At 31.9% G+C, this 23,390-nt stretch overlaps 1 protein-coding gene across 1 annotated transcript in view; it reads right to left on the minus strand.

The window, feature by feature from the left end:
* Positions 1 to 23,390, minus strand: part of LOC132752617 (diphosphoinositol polyphosphate phosphohydrolase 1-like) — a 37,279-nt gene that overhangs the window by 6,738 nt on the left and 7,151 nt on the right. Inside the window, exons 2-3 of the mRNA XM_060742960.1 lie at positions 2,547 to 2,702; positions 417 to 501 (exon numbers count right to left, since the gene is read on the minus strand). Of these exons, the coding sequence (XP_060598943.1) occupies positions 417 to 501; positions 2,547 to 2,702 (241 nt within the window). The remainder of the gene's footprint in view (positions 1 to 416; positions 502 to 2,546; positions 2,703 to 23,390) is intronic.

Below are 23,390 nucleotides of genomic sequence, written 5' to 3' on the forward strand. Positions count from 1 at the left end.
GCATGGATAATAAATAGGAATTTCAAAATTAAAGAATTTGTTCCAAAAAATTCACTATACCCAGAAGGTCAAAATACAGAGTCATTCTCTTTCAAGACCTAAATTCAAAGATAAACTTATTTAAAACCCAAAAAGTTAGTCATGAGCTTGAATATAAAATCAGCCTTACCAAAAAGCTTGAATACAAAATCAGCCTAACCAAAGAGCTTGAATATAAAATCAGCCTAACCAAAGAGCTTGAATACAAAATCAGCCTTACCCAAAGAGCTTGAATACAAAATCAGCCTAACCACAAAGCGCTCAAATACAAAACAAAGCTTCTAGAGTTCTGAAACACAATGTCAGCCAATACTTAAAGCCCAATCATAAAATAAAACACATTTGTATTTAGTTGGTCCAAATTCAAAATGCCTTACCCATAATTTCACTATCTTCCCATTCGTCTAACAGATCTGTCACTATAAATGCATATAAACTTGTCCGATGTTTCTTCTCTGTATTCTACAATTAAAAAAAATCATATTTTAAACATATCACTATCTTTCTTATATACAGCCAGAACAGAAAGTTTTTTTGTTTTGTTTTTTTTTTTGTTGGATTTTATGTTACACCAACACAATAAAAGTCATATACACATGTAGCCACTTTCCAGCCTTTATTTGAACAAACTTGGAAGACACCCACCAGAAGATGTTTCATGCTTAATATCTAAGCTCTAGCTATTTGGTTTTATTACAAGAAGATCTTTTAAGTTTTAACTATATACAAATAAGTAAAATCAATGACCCCTGGGACAGGGCCAACTTTTACCCCAGGTCATTTATTTGGTAGACACTGACTAGATGATGTTTCATACCAAATATTAAAGCTCTAGCTCTTTCGGTTTTCTAAAAGAAGAAATTTTTAAAGCTTTTTTCTTTTGGTTGCCATAGCAACCAGAGTTCTGTTTTGATTAAATTCTTTGAACAATTTTTAAAGTTGACTACCAAAGGAACATTCCTGTGAAGTTTGGACGAAATTGGCTTAATGAGGAGATGTTGTTTAAAGTAAAAGTTTAAGGACAACCGCCGGATGGAAAGCGATCACAAAAGCTCACCATGTCACTTTGTGACAGGTGAGCTTAAAACAATGAAAATGAAATCAAGATCATTTGATCCTTATAGTTGCTTAGTGAACACAGGGCCAGGTGTCATATAAGGACACATGGTTGTGATCCCTGTGCTGGGTGAACTCATGCTCCCTCGGGGTTGAGAGACTGCGTGAGATATATAAACAACTATGCCCCCACTCCACTTCATATGTGAATAAAGCTCTTTTCCCCGGGAAGGGGGGGGGGGGGCTATTGGCTATTTAAAGACAAAGAGAAATACAGAAAGGACATTATTGTGAATAATCTAGGAGTATATACTTAAAGATATGAACCTTATATATAATCCTGGATTTAACGCCAGTAAACTTTACAAATTGAAAAAAAAAATCAAAAACTTTACAGAAAAAAAAACCAACATCAAAATGCAGAACCTAAGTAGAAAAAAAATAAATATATGGAAAAAAAATATACTTCTAAGTTTACAGCTGTCAGATTTATATACATAATCTCCTTATTGTAGATAATCTGACAGTTTTAACATTAATTTTCCAACATTTTCCCATCAAAACATCTCATTTAGAAAGGTATATATAACTTTTAAGATACCATTATTTCAGAGCATCATTATTGTATCTATTTCAAGGTAGTTTACAGATTTTATTTCTGGCATGTTTTCTCCTGAAATTTTTGTAAAGTGCAAGATTTTGTTAAGGAAAATGAAAACAAATTACTGAAATTTCAATGTTATTAATCAGGTACATAACATATAATGACTTGTAATGCATATCAATAGATGTTTTTCGGAACTCAGCAAATATGTGTTTTTTTCAGGTGTAATCCCCAGGTACAAACATACTTCTAACCATTACAGTTTCCCAGTGCACTGTTGTTCACAATAGAGTAATCAACAAGTTGCATTAAATTTTATTATCAATATACATGTATTTACCAAGCTGTATCTATAAAACTTTGTACTCCAGGATCCAACATTTGCTAATTTTCTGAATATCTCTTTAAATGTAGAGCTGGAAGGGGTAATCCTCAGAAATAAACCTCACAGGTTCCTCGGAGCATTATTTCCATTCACAACAACATCCCTAAAGAACCTACAACCTAAGATCAGCTAGCTTGTGAAATGATTCAACATCCTGTCAGAAATTTAACCAACAGCAGACGGTGTGGACAAGCAAGCGATTAAAAGGCTATTTATATAATTATAAATCTATTAACCACTTTGTTGGCCACAAAAACTTCCTCAGATATTTTTACAACAGCTTCTTTAACTTGGAGAATGTCCGGGTCTCGAGGTTATAGTTCTGTCTCAAATCTCAGAATTTTCATTGGTCAGTGTACATTCTGTGATAGTTTCTGACCAATCAGATACCTGAGATTTGGGTTTGAGCTTGGTGAATCTTTTATAACTTTCGGGAATGGTCCCTAAACCTGAAATCATTACCTCAAAATCTCCAATCTTTCTTCCCAGATGACCTTTGGCCCCTGCCTCCTCTAAAGCTTCTCTCACAGCCGCCAGGTTCGGCTCCTCCTGCGGTTCAACCCCCCCACCGGGCACCACCCATTTGTCTTTATGCTTGCTGCTGCTCACTAGTAATATCTGAAACATAAAAAAATACTAAAGTTTTATCTGCCATTACTTTATATTCTGTGAAAAAAAATACAAAGGAATATAATTCTTTCAAATCAATTTATAAAGGACTCGTCCAATATTGTATTTATAAATACAATGTACAAGTAAAGGGAAATTTGATTATGTCAAACTTGTCAGGACTATGACTTTTGTATATTAAATCTGAGGTTTCGTAAAAACAATTTAAGGAATTTGTATTTTATAAACAACTTAGTGTCAATAGTGAACAAACTTTAACAGTATATGCATTTAAAAAAGACAACATTTTTTTCATAAAAATTCAAATAGTTTACATACACTTTTGTGAAGATAAAATTTTGATTTTTTTCTATTAAATGATCACAAATTCTTATCATGATAAAATCGTAATAGTTTTAACTTCTATAGATTTCAATAGATAATTCATTAACCTTTTACCTCATATAGACGTGTTTTGACTGCTTTTTGTCCCATCCCCCTTTTTGTGACAGTGAAAAAATGCCCTATTTTGGCCCAAAACACTGTTTTTCGTTTGAGAAATGTTGTTAAAAAAAGTGACCACTTTTTCGGCGCCGCCCCCCATCCAAATGTTACATCAGGGGGTTGCCAGAAGGGGGATGTGACCCTTCTGTTTGAGGGGTTTGAAGGGGGGGAGGTAGTCCCCCCTCATCGCCAAGAAAATTTTGGACATGTGACAGGCTAAAAATGACCTCAGGTCGATCTTAGGGTAACTAGTAACCGACGCTGAAAAGCCTTTTACTCTATCTCAATACATTGAGAAGTTGCAGCACTTTGAAATCAGTTTTGATGGAAAAAAACAATGCAAAATAGTGATTTTTGGCAATTTTGAGACGCCCCCCCCCCATTGCCATGGTAACAGGAAATTTAGGATTGAGCAACTATGGTCTAGTTAACATTTGTGCCAAGTTTCATCAGTATTGAAGCATTTTTCATAGTTTCATAGCAGTTTGAACTAAATGTTACAGGAGGCTTTTCAATGAAACGGCCATTTTTCGCAATATGCTCATGGGGTAAAGGGTTAATCATAATTCTATACTCCTTCCTTAACAACACTCAAGTTTATCACTACAAATTTAGAACTATGTACCAGTATGTGCATGGGTTCTAATTTAATTTCTAACATGTGTTTTAAATCAATTCATGTTTATATCAATTCTTTTTATGGTAACACACTAACTTTCCCATTTGACCTTATACAGTTAGACAGTTCTACTTATTGACTCATGGGTCACAAAAAAAGTTATATTTATAATTCATAAGCTCTTCAAATTACAGTAAATGTGTTTTATTATACAAACATTTTAGTTTCTGTTAAATATAAGATCAAGGAGGATATTTGAGGTCCAGTGAGAATGCTCCTCAAACATTGTATCTGATGCTAAAAGGTCAATAGAAGAATAATATAGAGTGACCACTAAAGTATCAAAATGTAATTAATTATCCAAATGTAAGCATGTCCAAGTTTCCAAATGTAAGCATGTCCAAGTTTGCTATATTGTTAAGAGATCATCACTGTAGTTCTTTGAAAAAATTTGGCTAGAAATTGATTGAAAATAAAGGTTGCATTGCAGAATATCAGAAATTTCTTATGCATGCCCACCCACAATAACACCAATCTAATAACTATTAACTAATGTGAAGACAAGTTACAACAAGAGCACCGCTAGGCGGAGCATTATATGCCTGAAAGTGTTTTGTTTTTTTAGTAAGGATGAAGCATTTGTAAGACATGGGAATTAAATAAAGTATTACCTCCTTCAAATAGCAATCCTCTTATGAAGTGTGAATATTGTGGGCCAAATGGAACTTAACTTCTGCTCTGGAAACTGTTTTCAGTTTTAAGGTAACAGTGACCTTGAACTTTGACCTTGTGACCCCAAAATCAATACGGGGGTTCTACCCAATATAGACAATCATCCTATGAATTTGTCAGCAGACGGGGCCAAATGGAATTAAAGTTAGGGTATGGAAACTATTTTCAGTTTTAAAGTAATAATGACCTTGCCCTTTGACCTTGTGACCCCAAAATCAATAGGGGTCTTCTACCCAATATGGACAATCATCCTATGAAGTTTGAATATTGTGGGCCAAATGGAACTTAAGTTATGCTCTGGAATCTGTTTTCAGTTTAAGGTGATAGTGACCTTGACCTTTGACCTTGTGACCCCAAAATCAATAGGGGTCTTCTACCCAGTATGGACAATCATACTATGAAGTTTGAACATTGTGGGCCAAATGGAACTTAACTTATGCTCCGGAAACTGTTTTCAGTTTTAAGGTGATAGTGACCTTGACCTTTGACCTTGCAACCCCAAAATCAATAGGGGTCTTCTACCCAATATGGACAATCATCCTATGAAGTTTGAACACTTTGGGCCAAATTGAACTTGTTTTCAGTTTTAAGGTAATAGTGACCTTGACCTTTGACATTGTTACCCCAAAATCAATAGGGGTCTTCTACCCAATATGGACAATCATCCTATGAAGTTTGAATATTGTGGGCCAAATGAAACTTAAATTATGCTCCGGAAACCAAATTGACGGACGGACGGACGTTCTTACCAGAGGTACAATATGGGGTTTTCTTTTGTTATTTCTTTTGTTCTTTTTAACCCCACAATGCAGAAAATAACCCCACAAGAGAAACGGAATGAATGACATCAAAGACATGATGTCACATCTATTGTTATGAGAACAATAGACCATAACATAATATGCCCGAAATTCTTTCGGGCATATAAAAATGTAAAGTTAATTGCTCATCATTACATGCTAATTAAATCTTTTTTACATAATAAATTATATAAAAATATTACACAGGTGTCATTCACATAGTAAGCATCAACAAATTCCTTTAATTATTGTTTTTTTCTTTGGCAATTATGAACATAATTTAACATCATTCTGTTTCTTAAATTCACCTTCTAGTGATAGGTAATTAATAACAAAATGAGAAGAGAATAATAGTTTTACAGAAAATATACCAAGTAATCATTATAAGTAGCAAATAAAACAATGCAAGAAATGCTCTTTTTTCTTGTAACTAATGACTCATGACTAAATGATCATAAACAACAAATAAAAGAAGACTGGTTTATGTTTATTGTATTACCCTTCATTCATCAGTACATATTCTGTGAGTCTGTCATAATAATAGAAGAGAGTGAAGGACAGGATCATTATGTGATGACACTGGCAATTTATACCATTTCTATCATTATATGTTGTGTATCTAAACATATTTAACATTTCACTGGAACTCCTTTTACCTGAATGCCTGAAAGCTATAGAAAACTTTCAATAATGGGTTAGATATAACGAAAAATCATGGCTCAGCTATAACACAACTTTCTGCTAATATGTGCCGATAACGACAAATGCATTGCTACCAACAGCATAGATCCAGGCTAGTTGACACATCCTTATGGACTATAAATTTCTATAATATGGTCTTTTTGGTTGAATTTCAAGTTACACAAACACTTTTTTGTCATATGGTGGTAAAAGAGCAGGAAGACCTCAAGTGTACCTCTTCAAGTTCAAGTATCACCTGCGAAGAAGCAGGCACCTACGGTACTGTAAGCTAGCTTGAAAGCTTACTTGCATGAACAATCCAAAGTCATTGACAGGATATGAATCAGACTCTTTACACATCATTATTTTATCATACCCTGAATATTTTATACAACTATAAATATCTTCATTTCGACAGAAATTGTTTAATAACTAACAATATACACTACATAAACAATAATAAATTGTCACCTTCGTGCAATAACTGATTAAATTAAATTTAGAAGATCTTATTCTGTTATTGCACTTAAAGACGATGACAATAATTTTATTATTGTTTACCCCGTTTTTGTCAAAAATCTGTGCACAACAGCACACCCTTGTAGGATACTTTGTAACAGCCAGTAAATATTGGGTGGTTGTTTTTGTTGTTTTTTTGGAAACACTAAAATAACCAGCAACAAAACTAAGAACTGAAGGATACATTCTAAGAAAGAATTCAATTAAAAGGTAAAGCAAATACAATTCAGGACAAACAAAATCTTAAGAACATTATGTTAAACTTGGGCAATCATGGCAAGGTGTTTATGGTCGTTGACATCCACCTGTAGGTTACAGAACACTAGTTCTTCTCAGGTGCCTGTTTATGCTTAAATAAATTGCTTTGAATTTGGAGGTCCATTTAAGTTTTAAAGGATTTCAGTGTCAAAATACAAAAATTGAGCTATAATGAACAATATAGAGCCCTTATCTCCTGTGAGGAATTCAAGAATTGTACTTGAACAGTTCTGGAACTTTAGTTCCTAAAAAGTTCATGAACATTAAATGGCCTTTCTAGAACTATTCAAGAACATGTCCTTAAACAACCTCAATTCATTTTAAAGTGCAAAGATTGCACAGATGTACAGGCCTGGCCTGGCTCTATACTGGTAGACATGGTTTCTGTTCTAGTTATCACAGGTTAAAGAACTACCATATATTACATATTATATTTGATCCTTTATCTATTTAATTTATGCAGCGATCAAATAAACGGCTACTGTAGTCCTTGAGATTGTCATAAATTGGATTAAAATGCCTGAAACATTCAATCTGCAAATTACAACCAAGTTTCACCATGTGAGTGCTGTAACTTTCTGCCAAAACTTCACAGTAAAGTATTGATTACATATAGTTGCTGACATTCAGTATAACAGACTAATCATGGTACCAGTATATTGTTAGACAATTTGTAACATACATCAGATAGCTCAGGGATGCCATTTATTTCATGAATAATTATATAACCTTTATTATTATGCTTTTTTAAATATTTAAGGCTAAAAGCTGAATGACAGACAATTCAATTTTTGTCTATATGTTTAAATTATTAATCTTTTTTTTTATTTAAAATCCTAGAAGGTGTGAAGCATTGATTTTTTTTAATTTAACATGTATTTATTGTACTGGATCGAAACCTTGTAAAATAATGTAAATGATAGTTTATAGTGTTATGTAGAAGTTTTTTTTTCATCACTTAAAAGATTTACTCCACTGAAGAAACATAGCATTTGAAATCTTACAAAGCTACATGTATGAGCAACTGGGCGTTTTAGACAACAAATTTCAGAAGAAAAGAAACTGTCTTTTGTGCCATTCTTATAGGACAGTTTGAGTTAAATAACATTTAAACCCTTTTTTGCAAGGGGTCAAATAACGCAATCAATTAAATGAATTACATGAAATTTTGCACAAGTGTTACTGGCCCAGGTTTATATCAAGGTATACATGTACAATCATTTCAAAAAATATTTAGTCCAGTCCAGTCATGTAACACAATCTCAGTGGAGGACCTTTAAAATCATTCAACATTCATTCAAATTTTACCTTTCTACAGTGCCTGTTTGGAATAGTTCAAAATAGCTTCTGCAGACAGTTATTAAAAGGAAGGGAAATATTTATATTTTAAGATTTTCATGAAAAATAAGCCCATGACAAATCAGTCTTCACCTAAAACATATTGAATTTGTGACCTAACTTTCACCATTAATTTATAATGTATTTGAATAATATATAGTTTCATGATAGCTAGCAAATTATTAGGACCACTCTTTGAGTGCACTTTCTGGACTTATGTAACCCTACAGTACTTGTGCAGTATGAGGGAACATGGTCATGACCCACTGATCCTTGTAGGCTTCAAACCCACAATACCATTGTTGGGAACCTAGGGCCCATCTCATCAACAGTTGTATGCCACCATTGGATTTTAGCAGTGCCTTATCAAACATTGGAGATTTCTTTAAAAATAACTTCCTCACCAAGCAGCAAGAAGTTAAATTTCACCATACTAAATCATAAGATATCATCGTATGTCGATAATATACTCAAACCACACATGGAATCATTACCCTCATATGTCAAGGATACTACAGATTTTATCAGAAAAATACAAAACATAACAAATATTTCAACAGAATCATTCTTAGTAACAATGGATGTATCATCTTTATATAGTATTATACCGCATAATGATGGAATCAAAGCATGTCAGTATTACCTTAATCAGAGAACAGGACAACAACATTCAGTTAAAGACATTTTACATCTTATTAAAATAGTGCTTACAAAAAACAACTTCCAGTTTGGTGATGATAACTATATACAAAATTTAGGAACAGCTATGGGAACTAAAATGGCACCATCTTATGCTTCATTATTTATGGGAAAATTTGAAATGGACTTTTTAAATACATGTGAAAGAAAACCCTCAATATGGCTGCGATTTCTTGATGATATTTTTTTCATTTGGGACCACAGTGAAGAGGAGCTTATTACATTTTTTAATGAAATTAACAACTATCACAACACTATTAAATTTACTTATAACTACTCAAAAACAAATGCAACATTTCTAGACGTAAATTTGGAAAAGAAAGATAACTGTGAAATTGAAACTAGTGTCCATGAAAAAATAACAAATGTCCATCAATATATTGAATTTTCTTCATGTCATCCTTTGTCATGTAAAAAAAGGTATTCCATTTAGCCAGGCTAAACGATACAGACGAATTACATCAAATAACAACATATATGAAAAAGACTGTGACAAACTACGAGGTTATTTCCGTGCCAGAAAACTATCCAGAAAATATCATTACAGACACAATTACCAGAGCATCAACTTTATCGAGGGAGGATACATTAAAATTAAAAGACAAATCAGAAGAACGTGAAAATATTATCCCCTTTGTGTGTACATATAATCCATCTTTACCTAATATAGGTAAAATAATTAACCAATATTGGAACCTATTGAAATTTTCTCCAAATGAAAGTGTACGTAAATTATACAAATACAAACCAATTGTTGCCTATAAGAGACCGAGAAATTTACAAGACAATTTAGTTCATACTCATTTAAATGCCAAACTCATGGTTGGTTCAGTATCTAAATGCTGTCGACCTCGTTGTACTCATTGTAATAATATTGTTGAAACTAATAATTTTTCAAGTACTACTATACCTAAAGAATTTGCTATAAAACGTGATTTTTCATGTATATCTTCAGATGTCATTTATCTTATAACTTGTAAAAAATGTAAAAAACAGTATGTTGGTCAAACTCAGCAAAAATGTAGTCAAAGAATGAATAGCCACAAATTTGATATTAAACACTTTCCTGACACTATTACCAATGTATCTGAACATTTTAATTCTGAAGGGCATTCTATCAAAGATTTTTCATTTATGCCAATTGATAAATAGTGGGGCGGGAAATAAGGTCTCTGCTGTCAAAATAGTGCAAATTGTGATACAAGCATGAAACTTTCAGGAAATTATCTTTAGACCATGTAGATTTCAAAAGTGAAGTGGGCCCAAAAATATCTCTGCTCATTCAAGATGGCCGCCATTTACAAAATGGCCGCCATATAAATTTGATGTACATAATAGATCATTCATTCCATTTTTTTGTACAGACCTGAAACTTACACCAAAGCATGCATATAGTTTCCCCTTTCCATAAATTTAAATCTTTAAGCAATTTCTCTTGCATATTTTTTCAGAATCCAAGATGGCGTCCAATATGGCTGCCAATTTTAATGAAAACTGATATATCTCTTTTGTAGTATAATTTTTAGCACACGGTATGCGTATTTCCATATAAAATTGTGAAATATATTGGAAAAAAATCAAATTTTAGGTTAACCACATTGTTAGTCATGTTTTTAGTTTTTTGTACAAAAAAAATCTTTAAAAAAATCAAAGAAAAAGTGCCATTTTTTTCATTTTTCTCTAACATGGTTTTCTAGGTCTATGTACAAAATTCCAAAAGTTACATAGTGAAGGTTTTATACTTATTAAAAGTGGATGGGGTAAATTTATCAGACAATTGTAGAACAAAATAACGTTTTTTAAGAATTCTTATGCAAATATTCACTGTAAAAGTATTTTATTGTATTAAGGTATTTTTGTTTTCCTTCAGGTCTAGAGGGTGTACTAAAATATCAATAAATGCAGATACAATCATATGTATACATTTAGTTATTTAATGTGTTTGCATGATGTAAGTTGTTTCAATAGTCATAATATAACTTGATAATTGTACAGAAAGAAGACTGAATATTCATCAACGAACCATATGTTAGATAAAATCATGCATGGGACCTTAGTGAAATGTTGTCTATTTATGAATACAATTATTTCCTGCACAATTTAGTCTTGCTAAAAGTTTGTAACAGAATGATTCAAAGTTATATTTACTTGCACATCATTGTAACCAAGTATAATTGAATAAGTACCGTCCATTTCTAATAACTTATGTAGACATGATATTTTCAAAAGAAACAAAAATTTAGGCGACTGATACATTCATAATTATTATCTAATGACTAGGTGTGCTAAAATAGGTATCAATAAAACCGCTTGACCCACATAACAAACATAGCTTATACTTTGGGAAAATAAACTAAATGTATTCCTACTAAACAAGAGAGAATTGTTGACCCTAGATCACGCGCCTCAGACCCACTGCTGGAAAAGGTCTATAATTCTTTTATACTGAAGAATGCTAAAATCTTAAAGGAGTATCTTTTTTTCACCAGTCATGATTTAAAGAATCATGTCCAATAACTAGGCTCTCAGAACTACAAGAAGACTCATATAACTATATTCCAATAAGAGTCCATGTAAACTAAGTGATTTTGACCCTATGCCAATAGTTTATAATCTTTATATATAACATCACAATGTTATGATATACGATATTTTCTCTTCTCTGTGCACATAGTTTCGGACAAGAATTTCAATATATAAGTCAATGTAAACTAAGTGACAGGGAAAGCCATTTTTGACTGCAGGAACATGATTTAAAGGCCCTCACGAGGAACACAGTTTTTAAAGACTTGTGTAGGTAATCGCATTGAAGTTGTTTTGTTGTTGATGTTATTAAAAAAAATCAACAAACAAACAAACTGTAATGCCTAGAGCTTAGATAGTCAAAATATAACCTTGCCAAGTAAAGAAGACCTCTTTAAAAGTTACATAAAACACTTTTGTACCATTAAGTGTACATGCAATAAAAAAGTCTTCTCAAAAATCAAAATGCATAGAGCGCAGGTACTAAGCTGGCATGCAGCTCCACCTTGGGTCTTTATTAACACATTTAATGAATCATGCTCATAGAGCCACCTGGGTTCACAGACTTGTATAGGAAAACACATTAAAAATATCTAGTGTTAAACTTCATTGACTTAAATAAGATATTTGGGATGTAGACTGATATAACATGCATAAATTTGTATGATGCTACTGCAGTCTAAAATGGTTTTGCAATGGTATCACTCAATTTACAAAGACTACTGTAATAAATCTGTTTTCTCTTAACCTACACTTTCCGACGCATATACATTAATCATGTATCATCATAATTATGTTATAATAATGATAAAACATGGACAACATGGTCCAAATTTACCAAACACAAAAGGTCACTAAGTTTATATGGACTCGTATATAGATATGGTTATTAAAATTCTCTCGTGTGAAATAAAAAATTGAAAGCAGATATTGAGCATGTTTCTTTAAAAGCAACCGGATTCAATTATGACACAAATCATGTGTGTTATGACATAATTGACAACTCCCAAAATGATCTTGTTACCTTTTTTCCAACAATGATCTTAGGTGAGTGATCCAGGGTCATCATTACCCTCTTATTGAAAGAAAAAAAAATAAGATATGATTACTTTAGGAAATACTAGTACACTTAGTTTGTTTAACTCTTCAAAAAGTTGCATGCAGGCCAGGCCATATCATTGATATATATGTTTCACATCACATACATTTTGTTGGCTTTTAAGCCATGTTTATATTATAAATATAAAATTGTGGAGGAGTCAGAAATATGCATTTATAGACTACCTTTATACCTTACATTCAAGTACATGTTTGCTATTTTAAGCATTTTTAGTTGATTTATTGTCTTTTTATATGTCTTTACGATTAAAAATTAATATAGGATATCAAATATATTGAAACAAGAATTATCATGCAACTAAATTTAATAACTGAATGTATACACATGTTTGTATGTGTATTTCTTGCTCACCCACCAAATGGCCCGAAGGAAGACAAAACTACTTTCATCCAATAAAAAGTACCTTTTAACTTGGAACATTTGCATAAGAATACATAGAAAAGTAAAAAGGCAAAGAAATAGAACAAACTTAGCTATGTTGATTTTCTGTTGTTTTTTCTTTCACAATTATCATATAAAATTACCCCACCCACTTTCACAAAATATAATACCTACAGATTTAATGTTTTTCTTACATTCCTTACAATAAACACATGATATTAATGGAATGTCAAATACAGTTTAAGATATAAGTAACTTTTTTAACTTTGTACATTACTTTAGAAAATCAAATTTGAAAAATATGAAAAAATGGAATTTTTTCTTGATCTTTTTTAAAGATATTTTTAGACAAAAACTTTTAAAATGTTTACTTTTATTGAGATTAACATATAATTTGATTATCTCTGATATGTTAAAACACCTTTTTTATCATAATAAACATAATTTGTGCAACAAATTATACTATAAAAATGATATAACTGTTTTGCACAAAATCGATGGCCATATTGGACGCCATCTTGGATTTGGAAGAAGTACGAAAGAGAAATTTTGTGAGATTTAAATTTTTGAAAATGAGAAATTATATGCATGCTTTTGGTGTGAGTTTAAGGTCTGTACAAAAAATTGGAATGAATGAGCTAGAATGTACTCAAATTTATATGGCGGCCATTTTGAAAATGGCGGCCATCTTGAATGAGCAGAGATATTTTTGGGCCCACTTCATTTTTGAAATCTACATGGTCTAAAGATGATTTCCTGCAAGTTTCATGCTTGTATCACAATTTGCACTATTTTCTCAATTTCCCGCTCCACTAAGTAAAGAATAATTGGCAAAGATTATTAAAAGAAACTTCATGGATGTATAAGCTAGGTACAATTATTCCTGATGGCATGAATTCCAAAATACTTTATTAATTTTGTAGATTATAATAATTCTTCATTTTAATATTTTTTTTATATAAAAAATTGTATTTTCTAATTTTTGCTTAATATGACTTAAAACTAATTTCATGCCAATATGTAGTTTATGCTGGTTTTTTCTTATTTTACATTGCTTTTTACTGCATCTCCACCAGTGTTTTGTATCTTTTATAAAGATCCTACATATAGCATTAATACGCCAAATTATGTATTACATTTTGACGTTGTTGTCCTTGACGTCATATGACGTTGACGTCATTTCCTGTAAACAAAGTATACCTGATGAAGACTTTTGAGTCGAAACGTTGTATATTTTTCAAATAAAATAATTACATTTTTAAATTGAAACTGGAGTTGATTTCTATATTCAAACTTATACCATACTAAATCCTCATTTCCAACCAAACTAAGACAGTGATATCTTTCTTTAACACTTGAAAAATTGTTCTCAATATACATTTGTCGTCAGCATCAATATACTGCTTTTGTTTTATGGTCTAATTTGTTTCCAGGTTTCTATTTATTGAAATATTTACAAATTTAATGTAGAACAACCAACATGTTCAGGTTTGGGAATTCTACTAATTGAGTTGACCTGCAGCAGTGATAATCACTGTGGGTAAATAAATCTACTTACATAACCTTTACTTGCACTTTAATATAATAAGCTCGCAATAAATCTGTAATCTGAAGTGATTGCATTGAACTGTACAGACTACTGGTATTAAATAGATACTGATAAAATTTTATTAAATTACATACACTATTCCCACTACACCAAATGTCTTTATGGTCTGTATTACTCACACATAAACAAAAACATTTTCAGCATTATGACCTAACTGTGTCAAAATCGCTTGTAAAATTCAACTCCACTTCAGAGTATACTTGCCATGTCTGAATGGTATATTTTTAGATTCACTGACAAGCACATGGTTCTATAAATAGCATTTGGTTATACCAGTATTCTTTTAACCAATCAAATTGCAGTTTATATTTAAATGACCTGACAACTAGGGTCAAATAAATCGGTCAGCCAATGAAATCTAAGAATAATAATGACAAGTGAAGGTCATATATTACAAGCATGCTACGTAAAAAGACAAATCACAAGTGAAGAAATTAAACTTGATATTAAACAATTTATCATCATTACTCTATGCAGAACAAGAAATCAGTCTGTTGGTAAATCTAGTTTATTGGACAGATCAGTTTAGTGGACAGATCATGTAAAGGTTACAGCAAACATATTAATCCTTTTCATATGTAAACAAAGAGGTACCACAGAGGGAAAATTACAGCAAATCTATTTACAGTTACTATTTCATTCAATTTTCTTCTGAAACCTGGCCAATGGACAAATTTCAGATCAAGATAAAATATTCATTCAACAATGTCTGCTCTCCACTCTGCCTTGTTCTTATGTACAAATATACATGGTACAGTGTGTGTGTAGTTATACAAACTAGATTGTTTTATTTTGCCAATATTAATAATTTTATAATGTATTATGTACATGTTGAGTTAGCTGGAGATATTTATATAAATTTGCAGACACAATAAATATCATATTTAATATTGCATTAGTCACTGTTAATGTAAATAATATATTTCATATTAATCAGGTAAAATATAGTACAACAGAATGTGGCAATATATCATTATCATATATTATGTACATAACAAAACTTCAATATAAATGGATAAATTTATGCTCTGTACATGAATTTGTCTTCTTTTATCGAACAATACTTGTTAGACTCTACAGTACCTTTGTTATACAGTTTATGTATTACTTAAACAGCCTAATTTGTTTGTTTGTTTGGGTTTTACGTCACATCGACACAGTAAAGGTCATATCGCGACGTTCCAGCTTTACTGGTGGAGGAAGACCTCAGGTGCACTTCTGTGCATTATTTCAGGCACGAACGGGCACCTGAGTAGAACCACTGAAGTTCTGTAAGCTAGCTGGATAGCTTCCTCACATGAAAGAATCCAAAGTCCCTGTCGGGATTCGAACCCACAGTGGTGAGGGGCAAGTGGTTTGAAGTCAACGACCTTAACCACTCAGCCATGGACGGCCCTAAACAGCCTAAGCCTGCTAGTGACAACATATTCTAACCATGAAACCAGTGCAGACCAAGATCTACCAGCTATCTGATCATGGTCTGCACTGTTCCCTATTCAGCCATATCTATTCTGAAAATTTTCTTGACAACCAATTTTGAAAATGGACAAGTAAAAATTTGCAGAAAGTATTCATCAAAATGTCAATGAATAGTGATAAAATGCAAGATATCAAATACAATTAGTTTGCTTACATTTATGACTGTTTCTCACTGAAGATAAGTTTGCAGATTTGATCAATAATTGCTTGGAGATGTTCTGATGAAAATATTCGGGCAACCAGTTTTTACTTCGGACAACCAGATTTTCTTGAATTGGTTGCCCGAATGACAACAATTTTTAAACCCTAATTTCACAGACTGGGTCCAAAAGCTAAAAACTGTGAATGTGACCCCCTGCTCCCAAAATCAATAGGGGTCATCTGGCCAAGATCACTGTGCCTGTGAAGTTTGAGGGCCTATGGGTTGTCAAGTTACTGGACAGAAACCATTTAGATATTAAAATTCAATGTGACCTTTACCTTTGACCCTTGACTTGCCAAGACCAATACATCTGTGAAGTTTGAGGCCAAGGGACCATGGGTTGTCAAGGTCTTTGTCAGAAACTGTTTAGATATAAAAAGTCCACGGGACCTTGACCTTTGATGTGACCCTTAAAACAACAGGATTCGTCTGCTGGTCATGACCAATCCCAATACCAAATTTGAAGACCCAGGCATTTTTCAGCTATTGATTAGAAATAGTTTGGTCTATGGACTGACTGACCAAAGGAGCAACATGTGCAAAGCAATATACATAGCATAAATATTAAGCCTTTATTTTAATGACAAGGATTTTAATCAGTAAGAAATGCCCCTTGCTTCAAAATTTATGCCTTTAACTTAACTTAAAATAACTGTATAAAATAACTGTGTCAAAAACAAGACATTCAACACTCAAGAATAAATTAACCAACTAAATCTGCTTTTCATCCACTAGATGAGCAAATAATTAGATGAAATGTGTTATTTTTTGTCATTACAGCCATTGTTATGAATATTTCATGAGCAGACAAGAAATCTCCATCATTACTTTGAAACTGGGAAAATATTTCAAGAGAAACAGAAATGACACTAATTAATTACGTGCTAATAAAAAATATACAATTAATGGCCCATATTTCACATGCCTGCTTTATTTTCACCTGCTACTTTATATATGGTGTTGATTATTTTAAAGTAAGTCCGCAATTATATAAAGGCGTAGAAGTCAATGGCTAGGAGCTATGGCAATTCTAATATCTAAGAATGTGGAGTAAGGGCGTAATTAAATCTGAAGTCATTTAAATGGTGATAATAGTATGGTTGAAGATTGACTTGGTAAAGTGTCTTAATATTAAATAAACAAGGCAAAAATAATGCCTCCAAAATTTCATTGAGTAAATAGTCAGGCATAAGCCAACCTAATCAAACTATTTAAGTAGTGTCTGTGGGTGAATGCTTGAAGTCTGTGGGCGAATGCTTGAAGTCTTTCACTTCAAATCAGTTGCCCCTCGTCGCAGTAGGTTCGAATCCCACTAGTAATGCAATGTAAAACCCAACAAAAAAATAATTAAACCATTTAAAAAGTGAAGCATTTCTGAAACAAAAATTTGTATCCACCTGAAATTTGTTGAAGAATTGAAGTTCTGATGAAATTTCCAGAATGTTGAAAATTTTACCAAGAGAGTAAAATGAATAGCTAGGTCATTAAGGGTCAAGATCGTAAATCAAAAGGTCAGTTGTATCAAAATATGAAGGCCCTGAGTCTTACAATATCTTATAATATGAAGATGTTTTGACACAGGCTGAAACTGTTTGCAAGATCGAAGTACATGTTCAAGTCACATTATGTTTGTTTGTTTTTCTGGCTTTATGCTAATTTTAACACACATTATAAATAAGTTTGATCCACCTCACTGGCTTTCCTAGATAGCTAACAATTAATATCAAGTTCTCTGCAAGATACTGACTTGTGAATCAATGAGAGACAAGACTGCATGAACAAGGCCTTGATTGTCACATAGAAATTTTACCTGGCCAGAGGATCAAACCATTATCAAAGTCATCATTGATGCCAGCACTATTAAGTGTTGAGAATTGAGTACTACTCAAGCCGGTGCTAGGGGGAGTGAGGGATGTTGCCAGGGCCAAAAAACCCTTCTTTGTAGGGGCCGAATATAGGCTACTTCCCCAACCAAACTAACCTGTTTTTTTCCCCAGTTTGGTCCTTAAAATTCCCCAGTCTTTTGAAATTTCCCATAGAATTTAGAACAAAATTAAATGATGGTGTTGAATTAAGGATTTTGACTGCCTTATTTGTATTTCCCAGTGCTTTTTGCTTTTCTATTTTGAAGAACTTGTTAAAAGTTTGTGTTAAATTTAAGACCCCTTTTCCCAAAGTATGCCAAAATCACGCATATTTTCCCCAAGAAAAAGGCTGAGGCCCCTTCCCCAAAAATGGTGTTTTGGCACTGGTTGCACTTATCCATTATCCCTCATGTACAGACTCAATCAAACTGAATCTTCCGAGGGATCAATTTGTTTCCAGATTTTTTTGATACAGACAATTTTACAGACAAGACAAACAGAATATAATTCTCCACTATATGTAACATATGTGGGGATTATATTTCCTAAATTATCCTATTCTCAAAACCACCTATCTGAGGTATTTATAATCATATATAAATTATATATAAAATGCAATAAACACAAGCATTTAAGTATATGTACATTCTATTTTTGATTTATTGGCAACAAAATTCAAATCAATGGAAATGCTCTGATGAAGCACTTATGAGTTAATATTCTCACTGTTTTATATCAGCCACATTACTTCACAATGTATGTATATTTTAATTAGTTTAATACACAGAGAATTATAATATTGATTACTAAAATGAATTAAAAACTCTGCATTAAAATTCATTTCTAACAACAGGCAGTTTATTCCTAGAATTTCAAACTGTCTTTTTTTAACAGATTCTGGAAATTTATTATCCCTGAATTGCCTAATATTTAACATTGGTAAGAAAGTCTTTTCGAAGGTGGTGTTAAGGGTTTCACATTTAATCCTTAGATTTGGGGGGAAAAAACACATTTTTTCTTTTAAATTGAATTTTAGAGGAAAACTGCATGATTCTCAAGAATTTTCTTAAGGAGAAGCCACCTATAAATGGCCCATGCTATAGAAGAATTCTCTAATTGGTGATATTAATTATAATTGTAACTTTAGCACAGGTTTACTATAATCACCATGCATTTCCTATTTAGAAGTCAGCTTCAGAAGTCCATCATGAGAAATTTTTTGTAAATCATGCAGAATGAGTTGTGATAATGTTTGGCATCATTTATTATACATGGGATTAATCAATCTTCTATACATCACTAATTATATTGATGTTTTTTCTAAAAAAAAATGTCCATTAAAGTGAACTGGTCTACAATGGAAGGTAGTATTATTTATTGGCAGTATTTAGTATCAGACATTATAACAACAAACTAGGAAAGTGTTATATAATCATGGAAGTTGTTGGAAGATCCAATATTATTAAAATTATATTTATTTACCAGATAATAAAATGTTCTAGAACAAAATAATATTATTCATCATATACAATACAAGTACATACTTAATCACTTAGAACTTTATTACCTTTATTCTGTTAAAGAATATTTAATCAGTATATTGAAATGATACATTTCTATTGTTTATCTCAATATTTGAAATACTTATGGAAAATGTTCCCATATTGTAAACCAAAACATTAAAATAACAAATGAATGGTGTATTAAATTTCCTTACCTTAAACAAATGGTGCATAGACATTACTGTTACTGAATAAGTTTTGTAACTCATAATCTGAGAATGCATATTTGACCAGAATATAATTTAAATGTGTGGTAGCTTATTTTCTTTTGGTTTGTGTTCAGCCAAATAAAAAACAAACAAAAGAACACAAACAAGTAAATTAAATGTCAGACTGTAATGAAGGCAAGAATATAGCTAGATATACAAGTTAAGAAAAGCTAGACTGAACATATTGTACCTTTGGGCATCAATTACGAACTAACGCAGCTGCCTGTAAACAGTTCTTTCATGATGGTCGTTAAAGAGTCAACGTCCCTTATATAATAATTATGTAATCAAATCAAAATTTGCACTTGTGGTATTGACAGGCAACTATTTTCTATGGAGTAAAACAAAAGGAAGAATGATAGAAGATTTTGGCAATTGATATGTTAGAAATGCCAAATTATTATAAAGAAAATGTAGGGTATAGAATCACATATGTTTAAAGATATTTGGCACAATATTAACATCAACACCTGTTTTTGATGAGAATAAATCTCACTTTCATTGTTATTATGCACTTGATGCTGTTTAAATGTCCAAATTAGAAGGATTTTCTATAGATCACAATGTCAATAAGAAAACTACAGTTGGTGTTACAGTGACAGCCAGAGATGTAAACCGGAATTTGGCAAATGTGTGTTTTTTCCAATCTTATCCCAGGGTACAAAAAACTTTTACGATTAATACTTTTATAGTGCACTACCATTCAAAATAGTCACCAACGTGTTACACTGATTTTTGATAGATTTACCAAATTGTAACTGTAAAAAAAATTTGTACACCGAGAAATCTATTTGCTATAGGCAATTCCATAAAACTCTTCTTTTTTATTTCAAAATGAAAATACACTGGTTAAAAAACAAAAGAGCTCAATTACAAATTGAAATTGAGATATATTTTCATTTTTTCTCTGGTTTGAAATCTAAGAAAGAATTCTATCATAAAACCCACTGTTTGGTTTGTCAGTACATCAATTGATTCCTCATCTTGTACAGACTTTAAATATGTACCTGCATTGATGTAATGGGCATGTCCAGCTTTGTTCTTGCAACTGTTCACTGTTTTTTTTTAGGGATTTAAATATGAAAATGTTACAATTATGTAGCCAACAGTATCAAGTCTAGCAGACAGCAGTCCTGGTAGGGTGATACTACTGGTGGCAGATAATCAATAAATGGTTCTTGAATTTCAATATGTTGATTTGCTATGATAGGAGTTTTTGATTATGTTCGGTTAATTTTGTTGAAATTTTAGCGTGGGGGACTAAAATAATTAATCAAGATTGGTACAAAAAAAAAAATAAACCATGAAGACTTTCCAGGTTTTGGTTTAAATTTTCCTAAAAACCCTTTAAATTGTGCAGACGAAATATAATTTAGTTTGCAAAAAAGGGTTCCATTTAATTTCTGGTCAAAAATTTAACCCCAAGTTACCTTTATAATTTTAATACAGAATTTTTTTTGGTCAGTAAACATATCTTTGGCAATATGAAATTTTAATATCAAAAGATTTGTACTAGAATAAATGTCTACAAATATGGCTTTTATTTTCACAAAAAAGACACCATTTATGTCAACAAATAAGGCTTTTGGCTAATAACAAAAGAGACACCATTTATGTCAACAAATATGGCTTTTAGTTTCACAAAAAAAACACCATTTATGTCAACAAATAAGGCTTTTGGCTTAACAAAAGAGACACCATTTATGTCAACAAATAAGGCTTTTGGCTTAACAAAAGAGACACCATTTATGTCAACAAATAATAGCTTTTGGCTTCACAAAAAAGACACCATATATGTCAACAAATATGGCTTTTGGCTTAACAAAAGAGACACCATTTATGTCAACAAATATGGCTTTTGGCTTAACAAAAGAGACACCATTTATGTCAACAAATAATAGCTTTTGGCTTCACAAAAAAGACACCATATATGTCAACAAAATGGATTTTGGCTTAAAAAAAGAGACACCATTGATGGCAACAAATAATAGTTTTTGGCTTAACAAAACAGAGAAAATATATCAACAAATATGGCTTTTGGCTTAACAAAAGAGACACAGTCTATGTCAACAAATAATAGCTTTTGGCGATATAAATATATGTCAACAAACATGACTTTTGGCTTCATTAAAGAGAGACAATATATGTCTCAATATAAATGTATATTATTATATTGATAAAAAACTAAAAAGCTGTCAAAATTGGACATCATTTAGGGCCCTTAAAGTAAACAATTTGGGCAGTGTTTTTAAAATAAAATGCATGAAACCCGGTTTTCCACACATATTTAAAAAACATTTTTCAGGAGGGTTGATATTTTTAAAAAGGGTTTTCACAAAGGGGTTTTTAATATTTTTCTAGAGTTTATCAAACCCAGATGCCTGTCAGCACCAGGAAATAACTTTCTGCAAGAAAAAACAACCCAATCACTTATTAGTGTATGTAGTACCAAGCTGCCAGTGCATACATATTACAAACATAATCAAACAAGCTATTTGATTAATTGCTTAATAGTTCCTTAATTTTGTGGCACTTATACATATACACCATAACAGTATTGCCCTTATTATCCTAAATACTCTAGACACCAAAACTCAATTAACATGGCTCGTAACATTGTGGGGTTTTTTTCTTGTTTTTTTTTCTTGATTTTTACGCAAAATTGTCCAATAGACATAGAACTCATACTGTGACTTTAAAGCTTAACTGTTCAAGGAAAACCACAGGTGCTTCTTTGCGCATTAATTCAGCACCTGAAAAGATTCACTGACCTTCTGTAAGCTAAGCTGGGTAGCTTCCTCACATAAAAGAATCAAAAGTTCCTGACAGGATTCGAACCTACAGTGTTGAGAAGCAAGTAATTTAAACCAGAGTAAGATAGCCTGACACTTTTGTTTCACAAAAAATGATGAGCTTAAAAACTAACAGAATAAGATCTCTGCTTATGCATGCCAAAGGATGAAGTCCTTGTTCTATTATATACAACTACAATGGCAACTTTACTATAAATTTTCTTCACTTTCAGTTTCAGTGCAACTTCCCCACTTCTCATCTTTTAAGTAAAGCATAAAAACATGACAAACAGTTTAGTGATCAAAAGCTAAAAGTGCATAAAAGCAGTCCCAGCAACACTAATAACATCTGATTGAACAGATTGGACTGGGAATTTCTGCGGGATCGTAACTTGTTAAAATGTCTTGTTATGTTTCACAAATTACACTTTTTAACGTAAAACAATTCTCCTCACTAACTGACTGCACAAAACTGACAGCTGGAAATGCAGAGGATATCTTTGTATAATCAATACAAGACATGAAAAACAAAGCTATTGGTTGGTAAAAAAATCTGACAAAGTTTCTTTGTTTATTTATAAATATACGAAAAGAAAACAAACTTTTTACCAGCAGAACTTCTTCAACAAACTTGTCCACCGTCAATTTTTGGAAGTGACCAGAATAGAACTAATCGAAATATGAAGGTGGTCAAGTCTGGTCAGAATTTTTTTTAACATACCTGTTCCACCTCCAATTTTGGAAATGTCCATTATCAACTTTGGGGATACCAAGATGAAAATATGAAGTTGGTCAGCCAACCATA

This window comes from Ruditapes philippinarum, unplaced genomic scaffold, assembly GCF_026571515.1.
Source record: "Ruditapes philippinarum isolate M1 unplaced genomic scaffold, ASM2657151v2 ctg1924_1_1_1_1, whole genome shotgun sequence".
NCBI lineage: Eukaryota > Metazoa > Mollusca > Bivalvia > Venerida > Veneridae > Ruditapes > Ruditapes philippinarum.